Genomic DNA, 14,261 nt, shown 5'->3' with positions numbered 1-14,261 from the left:
ACTCTTTCCAGTATTTTTAATTGAATCACTAATTATTCTCATGTATTGCCTTTTGCAGGTCAGTTACTATTTCCCACTGAAGACCTTATGGAGATCATTTTTTGCTGCGTTAGTAGCTGCATTTGTTTTAAGGTCCATCAATCCTTTTGGTAATAGCCGCCTAGTTCTTTTTTATGTGGAATACCACACTCCTTGGTACCTTTTTGAACTGCTTCCTTTTATTCTTCTGGGAGTATTTGGTGGGCTCTGGGGAGCGTTTTTCATCCGAGCAAACATTGCATGGTGTCGTCGACGCAAATCTACAAAATTTGGGAAGTATCCTGTCCTGGAGGTTATTATTGTTGCAGCAATAACAGCTGTCATTGCGTTTCCTAATCCATATACAAGGCTAAACACCAGTGAGCTTATTAAAGAGCTCTTCACAGACTGTGGGCCATTAGAATCCTCCTCCCTCTGTGACTACAGAAATGATATGAATGCAAGCAAAATAGTAGATGATATTCCTGACCGTCCAGCAGGCACTGGAGTCTATTCAGCTATATGGCAGTTGTGTTTAGCACTCATATTTAAAATAATCATGACAGTCTTCACCTTTGGTATCAAGGTAAGTGTGAATGCAGTGGCTGTATCATCTGCTGTGATTATTTAATTACTACCTTTCTCATTTTGCATCTCTTAAAGCTAGCAGCTTTGTTCATAGCATTTTTTCATATGTAGTTCTTCTAAAAAAAGGTCTTTTTACTGTTGATTAGTAAGCAGTTGTTGTAGAAAACAATATTAAGTTTAATTCAGACTAGCCCTTTGTTCAGCTAAATAGAAATGCATGCTAAATTTAATAGGGAACAGTAACTGTGTGGGTGGATGGCTGTTTGTATGGGCCTGATTCAGCAATAAGGATGATTCTAAAATTTCCAAGAGCTGAGTTCAAACACAACCACTCGGGTTCCCTAGTCCTATCACATGGAAGAAGAAAAGACTACCTCTTGAACAACTTGTAGTTTGGGTTTTTTTTAATCCCCTCTCCTAATTTATCACATAAATGTAATTACTGCAGACTGTCAAAGGGAGACGATGATGATTTCTTTCCTGAAATTTCCAGTACTGCATGTCATGACTAAAAAGCGTGCTTTGTCCATGTGACTGTAATGGGAATTTCTTCTCCATTACAAAGCAGCATAATTTTTGTCTTTCCTGGTCATTTTGTAAATCTGTTTTGGAGCCCTCTTCAGCTTCTCTTCAACCTGTGGCTGTTTTCTGAATGATGTGTAACAGTCATGCCTTCATCATTTTCTGTCTTGTCAGGCTCCCCTCATAGTTTTTTGCAACTACATCATTATCAAACGTTTCTTAACACAAACATATCGTAGAATGTTCACTAAGCAGGATTTGTGTTTAAACTGGCTTTAACTTCTCAGTCTACATTGCTGTTCACTTGACTGCATGCATAAGAAATCATCTCTTTACTGTGAGAGTGGTTGAACACTGGAATAGGCTGTCCAAAGGACTTGTGGAGTCTCTATCCTTGGAGATACCAAAACCTAACTGGATGCAATCCTGGGCAATCTGCTGTAGTTGACCCTGCTTGAGCAGAGGTGTTACATTAGACAATCTGGAGTGGTCACGTCCTCGACCATTCTGTCATTCTGTAATTGATAGAACAGTATTGTTCTGTGTTTCTCATGTGTTGAAACTTTAGAAGATGTTGCAGTCTGTTGCTTGAAGTTACTTTCCATCTATTGTTTGATGGGTAAGAGAAATCCATTGTATTTTAAATGCTAGTCTTCCATAGGTCAAAATTTCAGGCGTTATTCTATAACATGACTGCTCCAATCTGTTGCATTTACTTACTGTACTTGTATCTACGGCTCTGCCCTTCTAAGCACTGTAACATTTCTTTCCATTCATGTGTTGGGGTGCATCTGGCTCTTTCTCATGGGATTGTCACCACAGGATCACACTTTGTGTATTAGAATTCACTAGATTACAGAAGGGTAGAGCTTGCACTTCATTTTGGTTTTGGTTCATTTTCTCAACTTAAGCATCTGCAATTGGGCGGAACCATTTTTCTGAAGTTGTAAGAATATATTTATCACTTTGCCAATAGGGCAGGAGTCATGCTGCTGTCATTGATGGGACTATGCTAAATACATTTCTCTGAAGCTTTAAAGCATATGGCTGGTTAGAATGCCAGCCAGCATCTGGAGACCTGGAGAAAGGGATTTCACTTTAAAATGCAAATAAATATAACATTATGCTTTATTTCTATGAAAGGAGGAGAAAATTGAGAATTCTAAAAAAATAAATTAAAAAAAGATGACTTTGACAATTAAATCATTATTAAGGATCCTCTCAGCTCTCCAGGTGTGTTCCTGGAGCTGTAGCCATGTGCACACACACATCTCCCCCACAGGCACTGTTTTCCTGTGAGGTAAGCAAAGCAACTGGGCTGCTGCCTGCAGTGTGTGAAGTTCCTGCTGCTCTTACTGCCATGAACAAGGAACATCAGGAAGCTGATGCAGCAGTGGCTTGGGTTTTTTCTTTTGTTTTGTCTTTTTCTTTCAGGCTCTTGTACATATACTGTACTGCTCATTGTCAGTAGACTCATCACTAAATGCTGAGGATCAGCAGTTGGGGTGGGATTACAGCTTTGCCTCAGAACCTGACTGGTATGCAGCTACACTACCATAGAAGTGGGAAGTTGCATCCATATCCTGATTCCTTGTTTGTTTCAAAAAATGATATACGTACCCCAGAATAATAATTGCCTCTGTAGTATAACTTGAGTTAGGCTGGCATGCACTGGAGAAGAAAGCTGAGACAAGGTAGAACCTAACTTTTTTTCCTTGTTCCTTCTTAGTGAAGGTTCCTCTCTGCTTTGTGCCTTGTGATTCAGAGGCTTATGCAAACGAATGCAGATGTAAAATCATAATTGCAGTTAGACTTGTAACCATTATCCACATGTGATAGAAAGAAGAGAGGGAGCTAAATGCTTAAAAATGGTTATGTTAACAAAGGACCGGAAACAAATGGGTGTTGGTCTCTTCTCCCAAGTAACTAGCAACAGAATGAGAGGAAATGGCCTCAAGTTGCACCAGGGGACGTTTAGACTGGATATTAGGGAAAATTTATTTACTGAAAGACTGGCAGGCATTGGAACAGGCTGCCCAGGGAGGTGGTGGGGTCACCATCCCTGGAAGTGTTCAAAACACGTGTAGACATGGCACTTCGGGACATAGTTTAGTGGACATGGTGGTGTTGGGTTGATGGTTGGACTTGACGATCTTAAAGGTCTTTTCCAACCTTAATGATTCTGTAGTTTGGATGCAATTTCCATGTGGAGACTGCATTTCTGTGGCACACTGCAGTAGCAGACTAGAATCGGAGGCAGTTCCAAAGATCTATTAAATTACTTTTATATTGGAAATGTTCTTTTTCTTAGGGTGCTGTTGAACTGTTCACCAAGAATTTCACTCAAGAAAAAATTGGAATTTTAACAGATAGAAAAGGGCTTAGATGCACGATTGATTGTGGGAAATAACAGTAGTGGTATAAATGCACGGTTTGGATATTACACTAAAAACATAGCATTGAATAGTTCCCTCTATCAGCAGTGAAATATTAGGTAATTCAGGATAGGAATGAAGGATTATTAACCTTCTTCTCCAAAACCTGTGCTGCTGGCTTTCAAACACAAAGCTTGCTATGTTTGTTTGTCCTTGGTTTGTCTGTTAGAAATCATCTTTGCAACCATAAATATTGGCATAATAATAATAGATTCTGAAATACAGTTCTGCACCAGCTTATTGGATTCCATGGCAAAATCTGTAGTTTGGAATTGCACAATACTTACATTTCACAGCTGTACAGTGGGAAAAAAAATTAAATTATTTGTGCTGTTAAACCGGGAGTGCAGTTTTTTAATGAAGTTATTTTGACAAGATGGGTTTAGGTACGTTTGGGCAAAAAGTAAAAATTCTACTTATTTGTAGTCAGATCTGTACCTTGCTCACAGTAGAAAATATTTTGATACTAACAGCTGCTGTGAGGTGAAGCAGCAGGCATTTGCAGTTTCATGAGACATTTAGACACCAGTATGTTTTCTGGAAAGAAGATTAGCTTCCTAAGGAGGAGAAAAGATACACAACAGCAGTTTCTCAGATGAACCCTCACTCCGTGTGACGCTTCTGAAAAAAGCAAGACTTGCAATGATATCTTACTAAGCCATGTTGGTCTGACAAGGCTGTGTGTCCTTTTCAGATTGTAGTTAGTAACAGAAAAAAGAGTTTAAATAACTAAAATTACAGTAGGAACTTTTTTGTGCAGTAATATGTTATCTACATTTTGCAATGGGAGTTGTCCTGCCCTTTTCTCTCTTAGTGTATTCAGCATTCTATATACATTACTTTGCATGGGAAACTGCAATACAGTAAGCAAAGCTTCTTTCAAAAATCACCTATTTAGTTGGCCATCTAATTTATAGCAGTGTTAGGAAACAGCTTGGGAAGGTAGTTCTATGTGCAAAGCTTGTTTAGTCACTGAATGTTGACTCGGGCACACGAAGTAATAAAAGAGATGGGAAATAGTAAGGAAGACTCTTCAGTGCTAGTAGTGTATCTCAGATTGTACACACATATGGTGAGAATTGTGCTGCTGGCACTGAGAGTCTAGTTTGCGGTCCTGTATTAGCGATAGATTTGCTCTTAAATACAGTAAAATATAAACAAGCATGCTCATAAAATGGGATTCAGCTAACCAGGTTGATCAGAGGTATCAATAGCATTGTGTTAAGTTTTACTAACCTTGCAGTGTCAATTTGCATGTTTTTAACATGACAGTTTGAGCATTTGCATCTCCTTTGGCAAACAGAAAATTACTGGTAAATCTGTGCATCAGGTATGTTCCCATCAGCATGATGGCAGTTCTTGTGTTTTGGTTGCAGGTTCCGTCCGGGTTGTTCATACCTAGTATGGCAATTGGAGCAATAGCAGGCAGGATTGTAGGAATTGCAGTGGAGCAGCTGGCTTACTACCATCATGACTGGTTCATTTTCAAGGAGTGGTGTGAAGTTGGAGCCGACTGTATTACACCTGGTCTTTATGCCATGGTTGGTGCTGCTGCATGCTTAGGTAACTAAAATATAACGAAGTAAATATGTATCTGATTTCTTGTATGTTGTCAAAATAATGATTAAAAATGAAGGGAGATAGAAATGTGTGCAGTTTTGGAACACCTTTTCATACGGACTTCTCTCCCTTCAGAATAATACATTCACATCTCTAGATGAGACCATTGGACCCTTGCGATCCAAGGAGTAACATGTGAAATTTAAATTTATGAGAAATAGAAGAATTGAAATTGTAGTGTTTGCTTTCTCTTTTTGGTGTCATTACTACATCAGTTAGGAAAATATGTTTCTTGAGATTCATGAAGTAGAGGATTTGCAGAGTCAAGTACTGTTGAAATTATTACAAGGAGGTGACGTAATCAGCTGCCACATCTACATGAATTGCAAAAAGTGTTCTTGAAATTCATAATCCAAACAAAACTTTAAGAAGTGTCTAATGATTTGAGGAGTCCAGCCTGAGATATTTTTTTATTATTAATTTATATATTAATTTACAAGCTGTTGAAAATCAGCTTCATAGAAAGAGTCTTAAGTTGGGCCTTAAACTAGGAGAGGTTTTTTGAAGCTTTTCTGTAGTCCTAGCTTATAACTTTGTTGCCTTAGAAATTAAACTTAAAAGCTATTAGTACAGATTCTGAAAAAATGTAGACCTTTTCCCCAAGGAAAAGTGCATTTGAATGACCAAATAAACGAGTGGTACAAATTTTTGGAGAGGTTGTTTTGTCTTTTAATAGACCAACTCAAATCATTTGTGGGTGCATTGGAAGAAAGATCATACTCTTTTATTGAATGAAGATGTGGCATCAGAAACCTTGGCAGAAAAAAACATCTTGAATAGTAACAAAAGAGAAATACAATCCCTCTTTTCTCCCATTGTCCAAGAAAGAGATTTCTTTTCATCAGCTCAGAATTCTCTTCAGCTTTTATGATTCAGCGACAGCATTAAATTCCTAATCCTTTGTACAGCATAGCTGTTGAATTGCTACCTGTGACTTTCCTTCATTAGTTCCATTCTTTTTCCAGATTCTTGCCTTCCTGGATTTCCTTGCATTTCTCGGTATTTTTAACCTAGGTGTGGTATGGAGAAATACATAGTTTTACTCCTAGTTTACATGAAAGAACTGCACATATTTCTCAAATCCCGTTATTCTCTGACCATCTAGGAATTTTCCCTAAAGCTTAGTTTCACTTGTGAAAGTTTTGTGTTCGTTTTTCCTGTCTGCTTCTGTTTGTGTTATACAGAATGATGTTTGTCAGATGACGGTTAATGGCTAAGTTATGTTTGTAGTTCTCAACAGGAAGGCAGGAAATTCTAAATTCATTATTATCTGACACTAGAATGTTACTGGCTACCATTTTTCTTGCAGGTGGTGTGACAAGGATGACTGTGTCCCTGGTAGTTATTGTCTTTGAGCTAACAGGAGGGCTGGAATACATTGTGCCCCTAATGGCTGCAGTCATGACCAGTAAGTGGGTAGGAGATGCCTTTGGGAGGGAAGGCATCTATGAGGCACACATCCGACTGAATGGATATCCTTTCTTGGATGCAAAGGAAGAATTCACTCACACAACACTGGCTGCTGATGTTATGAGACCTCGAAGAAGCGATCCACCTTTAGCAGTTCTGACGCAGGACAATATGACAGTCGAAGACATAGAAAACTTGATCAACGAAACCAGCTATAATGGTTTTCCTGTTATTATGTCAAAAGAATCGCAGAGACTAGTGGGCTTTGCTCTAAGAAGAGATTTAACTATTGCCATAGGTAATTATCTTCCAGTATTGCATGATTATATATGCCAACTGAAATGATCTTATAGCTTAAACCAGAATTTACTCTGTGCATTTCTACACTTATTTCAGAGTCAGATACCTCATGCAGGCTGTCCATTCCTTTATTGAAGGTTATGATTATCTTCAATAGCAGACTCTGAAATAGGAAAAATAATAATGTCTTTGTCATAAAAACAAGAGTTGTCATACTGAAGTAAGCATCATCTAGTCCAGTATTTTTATTTGTATTGAGGCTTTAGCGTCAAAATCTCTCTTCCTCAGATGACGTTATATTCACATTCTTCTTCAAAAGTGAGTAAATTCTCATTTTAGAACAGCAGGCTTCTGTGAGAATAACTGTCCAAGTAATTTTTAAATTTAAATGGATATTGCACTTCACTCTTGAGAGTATGTTATTTACTCTTGTTACAGCAACTGAGATTGTATTATGGAGAGATAATTGAAATATTAATTATTTTAGGTTTCTGTTTTCCTGTTTGTCTGTATGATGGGAATTTTGTGCACATCAGCACACAAGTCCTCTTTGAGCCATCTGCCTCTGGGGGAATATTAGAACTTGTGTGATTCTTGTGACAATGCCTTGTGCATTGGCAAGAAAAAAAAATTGTGGATTTTGAGGATATTACCATACACAAAAAGTCATTACTATGTAAGAAAACTATTATGTAAAATAACCTGTAGCATTTGGTGCATGAAATCAGTGATGGAAGTTGCATCTCAAACTACTTGAGGTTTTTTACAATTCATAAGATTGTACATTGAGAAGTGTCTGTCTAACAAAGACACTTGAGAAAGAGACACAAAGGTCTCCTGGAACATACTTTTTTTAAAAAAAAAAGCTTTGCAAACACAACATTGGTTATTTCAGAAAAACTTTTGCCTGTGGTCTTTATACTGTGTAAACTGTGGTCTTGGACCATGTCGGATGTGTGTGAATGTTCAAAACTTGGAAATTATCGTAAACGTACTGTTTTAAGTTTGCATTTAGAGTAAATGAGGGAATAACAGAACATTCTTCTAATAATGCACTTCCACAGGTAAGACTCGATTCAGCTGCTGAGATTGCGCAGTGCAAGTTGCTTACTTTTGGGTTTTGGCTGGCGTAACAGAGTCCGTTGTGTGAAATAGTTCAGGGTACAGGGAGGGATACTGATGTCACCAAGGTGATGAAGAAGTGAAGAGGAAGAAGATGCAGTTCAAACAAAGCTAAATAAATTCATACAAAGATAGGATTTTCAGAGTGATCAAAAACTAGTCCTCTGGTTTCAAACTAAGAATAATTACAGCCATTGGAATGATGACAGGGGAGCTGTCAACTGAGATTGGCTTTCCCCTTGACAGTTTTTTCAGCAGCCAATAATGTGCTTCCTGCATGTTGGTTTTTACGTCTTTCCAGCTCTTTATAATAAATAGAAGTTACTTATCAGAGCGAGAAAGGTAGTAGCTGAAGAATGGCTAAAGCTGTGTGGTAGATAGATGGCTTCTGTGATTACTGCACAAACACTTCTTAGGGATAAAGCAGTGGCTTTATGGAAACACATCAAAATAGCATATATCAGAATGTCCGCATCTAAAGAATAGTATCAGAACCTTGATACTGTCGATAGATCTGTCTGTTTGCACTAAGTTATCTTACTCCAAGAATGTAAATTCTTCCTCCTCTGCTGTTCCCCTCCCTCCCTTTTTCTTAAAGAAAGTGCTAGAAAGAAGCAGGAGGGGATTGTTGGCAGTTCCAGGGTCTGTTTTGCCCAGCATACTCCATCGCTTCCAGCAGAAAGCCCTCGACCTTTGAAGCTTAGAAGCATACTTGACATGAGCCCTTTCACCGTGACAGACCACACACCAATGGAAATAGTGGTGGATATCTTCCGGAAGCTGGGTCTGAGGCAGTGCCTTGTAACACACAATGGGTGAGTAAAGTGGCAGCAATGCTGTTCATTTTGTTAGATACAGTCATTTTTACTTCCAGGATCAGAGTATTTGAACCAGGATATATTCCAGGATCATGGTGTTTGAACCCATAAGTTTGGTACTGCAAACACGGACCCTGACTGTTCATTAAGAAGGTGCTGTGCTGTGGCACCTGTCATAAATTCTTACTCCTGCCTTGTATTCCAAGTAAGCAGGCAGGTGATTTCAGGCATTTTAAGAAGTGCTGTTAAAACTTAGATCCCATTCAGCAAGTTTTGTGTGTGCAGCTTGCATGCAGAGGAGACACAACTTGTCTCGCAGAAATTTGGTCTCGGGTGGTGCGCAGTCTAAGGCCTGTATTTCCTTGTTCTTAATGTGTGTTCTGGCAACATGCGATGTATCAGCTATTGAACATCTACAAATATCTGGGTTCATAAAAAGCAAGGGAGAAAACGATCCAGTCAGTATCTCCTATTCTGGAGTTTAGTGATGGTGATTGCCACCAAGCTCTTATTTTTTGGAATACTAACAACTAAACAACGGCTACTAGTTCTGGACTTCAGTCTGCAGTCTTTGTTTCTACACTTCAAAATATTTCAAGAAAGTAATTTTAAGATTTAGAATGTTTGTAAATGAGACTATAGGGAGTTGTCATGTGAGATTACCTAGTAGATAAATGAGCCCTAGGCACGGAAACAGTTGATTATAATTGCCTCTTAGCTAAAATACTCCTCTTTTTTTACACTATCTTTGTCTGTATAGCTGTTCCTTTAAGATCCTGCTTTCCTGTTTCTCTTGTGTTAAAAGTTTGACACACAACATTGCAGATCCTACCATAGTATCTTGCTTTCTCCTTAGCATGTCTTTTAAGGCATGGAAGTGAAGCATTGTCTGCTAATCCACGTTATTTAGGATCGTGGGACAAACACGCAGAAACCTGAAACGTGGGTGGGACTTGCTTTGTTTGGCTGTGGGCAGAAGGACTGCTGCTATAAATGGCAAATATTTAAATACTGCATTGGTTTCCAAGTTTATTTTTTCACATTTATTTAAAAGAAATTTATTTTAAATGTTCTCCTCTTCTTTTTTCTTCAATGCACCCCTGTTATTGAATGGCGAGTACATGTTTTCAGAAGCACAAATGACTTCAAAAACCTTTCTCTGATGGGGAAAGGACATTGTGATCTGGCACTGAGAAGTCAGGGCAGGCATGCAGTTATTCTTGTTTTGGGGAGGGAAATCTGAATTGATAAAACGTCAATGAAGACTATTTACTGTGACGGTTTTTTTCTTAGTTTCTCTTGTGGTTGAGTGCTCATTGACATTGATGTTAAAATCGACTCTAAAGAAGCTTAATCGTGCAAAGTCAAACTGCACTATAAATTTTTAAATTTTATGATAAAGTAGCAGCAAGTATGGATGGCTTTGATAATACGCTTTTTTCAGACATTCATATTTCTTGTCCTACTTCAGTTTACAAACTTGTGATATTCCATGAGCACACTGTCCATTACAACAAGATGAGATAGTAAATACTAGTACTAGTGGTATTTAGCCATGGCATACGGCCATGTGGACATCAAGGACTAATCTATATTTTGGCAAATCTCCTGCAAAATGAATATACATAAAGACACATACCAACTTGTCGGTTCCAATCCAGACTGGAATAGGAACTGTGCAGAAACTGGTGCTGGTGACAGAGAGATATATAAAGACTGAGCTTAGCTCTTCCTAATTTGTACCAGAATATCCATTCCAGGGAGTTGCTCTTGATTTATACTGTCATGAATGAGAAATTTTCCTGAATTGGTTTGTTTCTAGGGACACCAGATAACCCCGCTCTATAGTGCAGCTTCAAACCTCAATTGCTCTGACTTCACACAGTTATTATGACATTCATCTACTGTGGCTTGTTAAAATGTGAATAACTTATCTGTATGCATGAGGAAAAATTAACTATTAAACAAAGGAAATAAAAGTAGATTTTAGTTTCAGTGCCTCTAAAACCTGAAGAGATGTGAATTTGGGGAGAAGGGATGAAGTATGCTTCCCTGACCTGTACGTCATATGAGAAACACACTGCTCTGGGGTGGTTGAAGATCCAATTGTGTTCAGCATTTTGGGAGAAAAATTAAAAAGGCAATGTCTGGGGAAAGGGTACTGACATTTTTCATTTAATGATCTCATTAGCTTTCCTGCAACTTTCTTTTTTTTTTTTAAAGTTTTGCTCTACTCCTAATCCTTTTTCATTGTGATTAGAACTTTTTTTTAATTTGATTTCATATACAGTTATTAGCATAACATGATCTGTTTCAGGATTGTCTTGGGGATCATCACAAAGAAGAACATATTAGAGCATCTCGAGCAACTAAAGCAGCACGTCGAACCCTTGGTGATTAGATATATCAGATCTCATAATTAGACACATTAGAAGTCAGGAAGCATGAAACTTGTGAACTGTTCAGGGCTTTTATGACATCGGCTGAACAATGAAGTCATCTTATGCTAAAAATTTTTATTAAACCATAAAATAATATGTGCAAAATCCTTTTGTAGAAATTAAGCTGTTACTGTGGACATACTGTTAGTCACAACATTAAAGTAAACAGTAGACTTTTGGATGTTTTTGTTCTTGAGATCACGTAGATCCATCTAGTTGATCTGCTGATTTCCCCAGGTGGGAAAGCACGCAGCTAGGAATACTTTTTCTCTGCCTGATGCAAATTAAGATTTTTGTGTATGCCAATTTTTTTTTTCTGATCTTGACAGCTTTAAGTAGCTGTTCAATAGCAAAGTAAGTGTCACGTCTTTTGAGAAGCAAAGCCAAGCATGTTTTCAGTGTATCACAGCATTAGATCTTCCCTGTAGTCCCCCTTTATCAACATGATTTTTTGGAAGTACTCTTATTTTTAGTAAAGTCCTGTGATTTTATGTAAAGTCCTGTGATTCTGCTGCTGTTACCTACAGCAATTAATGTACTCCTTTATAAAATGTTCAGTGATATCGTAAGCCACTAAGTGATGCTCCTATGTTGACTATCGACTTCAGCATCTAGATGTTGTTTCAACCATGATGTTGTGAACTAACCTTAGGTAGAAGGTAGACTTTGTCTTAATTTGGACGTGAGTTGCTACGTCTCTACTAAACATGCCACCAAGTTTAGCTGCTTATGTGCAAAACATGCTAATTATGTTCTCATTTTATGCTAATATTTCACAAGTATTTCATGCATCCTTTAATAAGACAAACTGAAATGTACTAACCACAATAACAAGGGCAGCAGCTCATTCATTCTGCTCTTTGCTTCTCCTGTGATATTATCCTTTTGGACAGTCTCACCCTTTTTGGTATTCCGCAGAGTTATAATTTTAAAAGCCATGAAGACCCTGTCATAAGAGCACAGTATCTAAATTGGAAAATGAAAACTCTCTTTTTATTATTCACGATTTATTTTCTAAAGCTGGGAACTCCAAAAACTACTTATCTGTTGTTTATTTTACAAAAGTTTCACGGCCAATACAGTGTGCTCCTATGAATACATTCAGCCTGAGCCAGTGCTTTAGACTGGAAGGATCCTTACGATTTAAAAATGGAGGGAAGGGGAGTTTGATTTGCGGTTAGGATTTTGGGCCATCAAGCGGTACGTCACTTCCCTTACGAAATTGGATGAATATCACTTCTTTTTCATACCTCTTTTTTCTTTGTCCCTCTTTGTTACTTTTTTGTTGGCATATGCTAATCAAAATTTTATTTTTGTAGAAACAAAAAGTTAAATAAAAATTGTCACGGGCTGTACTTGTATCACTTGTATTTCATTAAAATGGACTGCAGCTGTCAGATACCATCCGATATGGTGTCTCAGCATTGCTGTCTTTTAACAAAGCGGTGGTTCCTCAATATTTTGATTAATAAAATGTTTTTGTTTAAATAAGAAAATCAGGCTGTTTACTTTTGCTCTATTCCTGTCAACAAAAAGGACTTGGCTACAGATTTGTTCTGCTTTATTGTTTTCCTGCTTGGATTAATATCGATCTTCCCTTTATCCTTTTCAGGCGCCTCCTTGGCATTATAACAAAAAAAGATATCCTCCGTCATATGGCCCAGACGGCAAACCAAGACCCCGCCTCAATAATGTTCAACTGAAACCCATAGCTGAGGAGAGAGAGGAAACGGAAGAGGAGGTTCATTTGTTGAATAGCACAACACTTTAGTCTGGGGGATACTCCCAAAATCAGAGGCGAGAGCTGGGTTTTTGCGTAACAGCGCTGCTGGAACTCAGGAGTTGGTCTGGGGGACTGTGTGGCGAGGAGGAAGGCTGATGGGAGCGTGGGAAGGGAGAGCTGCTGTCCTGCACTGGATGCGTCCCGAGACGTCAGGTCTGCCATGATAGTGCAGTGGGTGAGCCATGTGAGGTGGCGCAATTCTCCAGCCCCGGCCTGGTACTTCAGCATTGAAGAGACGCGTTATTAGTCCCTGTTTCTGGAGGGATCATTCTGAATTGAGCCATCTTACGGAGACTGAAAGGTCTTGCCCTTTTTACCATTGAAAACTGTTGTGTTCACTCGTGTAACAATTATACGTTTCATGTCACCTTTCTACATTCCAGAAGAGCTTTATTTCTCTCTCTCCTGAGCCGTAACAAAGCCTCTTTAAAATTGGTGTGCCCTCTTGAAGCAGTTGTTTCTCATATTGAGATGTACTGTGAGTTACTGAGGTTTGATCACAAGAAGGGAGGTTTTTCTTGTGCCATTAATTGTGTAAGTTTGTACATCATGAAATGCTTGGGGCAGTACAGATCCGCTGCAACAAAAACAGACTGGACAGGTAATACCATGCAAGAACGATGTGAGACTTGATTTCAGCCCGTGAGCTGTCGTGATATGAGAAAAATTAAAACTAGATGAAACTAGCGTTTCAAAGAAAAATACTGGTTTTGCTGCAGAAAATATCAATAATAATGTGACCTGGTCTTATGCAATTTTTGTATTATTGAAAACACAATATATACCAATGTTGTGCAGTATAAGTAAAAATACTGCTACTCTACTAGTTAAGAGCTGGAACAATTCTGTATGCGTGTATCTGGTAAAAATTGCATGCTACAACACTGGAGATCTTTTTTTCCCTCCCCTGTAAAATTTGAGAATGGTCATTTTTATTTTTTCTTCTCCACAACAGACGTTCCACTGCTGACATGGTAGGAAGAAATGTAACTCATAACTTGCACTAAATGTATATTATTTTTCTTGAAGTTTTACCATTCTTTATTTATATTTGTATGAATTAAAAATCTATTAAATATGAATCAGTTAATATCTTACATAACTAATTACCTTTTTAATGTGATTTTATAGAATAATTCATAATCCTCTGCAAGTAATGGAGGATTAGCAAATGTTTACAGCTAGATGAAGGGTTTAAACAAAA

The 14,261-nt window shown here is 38.1% G+C and overlaps 1 protein-coding gene across 3 annotated transcripts in view; it reads left to right on the top strand.

Moving 5' to 3' along the window:
- The window catches only part of CLCN3 (chloride channel, voltage-sensitive 3), a 37,433-nt gene extending 23,728 nt beyond the window's left edge, over nt 1-13,705 (top strand). For 2 of the 3 annotated variants that reach the window (XM_010292198.1, XM_010292200.1), the window contains 6 exons: nt 59-604; nt 4,940-5,126; nt 6,493-6,891; nt 8,614-8,830; nt 11,151-11,226; nt 12,887-13,705. In XM_010292198.1, coding sequence (XP_010290500.1) covers nt 59-604; nt 4,940-5,126; nt 6,493-6,891; nt 8,614-8,830; nt 11,151-11,226; nt 12,887-13,045 — 1,584 coding nt within the window. In that variant the 3' untranslated portion in view covers nt 13,046-13,705. The remainder of the gene's footprint in view (nt 1-58; nt 605-4,939; nt 5,127-6,492; nt 6,892-8,613; nt 8,831-11,150; nt 11,227-12,886) is intronic. The other variant, XM_010292199.1, reaches the window with a different exon arrangement.
- The last annotated feature ends 556 nt before the right edge of the window (nt 13,706-14,261 follow it).

Source organism: Phaethon lepturus, unplaced genomic scaffold (genome assembly GCF_000687285.1).
Source record: "Phaethon lepturus isolate BGI_N335 unplaced genomic scaffold, ASM68728v1 scaffold12198, whole genome shotgun sequence".
NCBI classification, from domain to species: Eukaryota; Metazoa; Chordata; class Aves; order Phaethontiformes; family Phaethontidae; genus Phaethon; species Phaethon lepturus.
The sequence above is the reverse complement of the archived record's forward strand: the minus strand, read 5'-3'. Positions and strand labels throughout refer to the sequence as shown.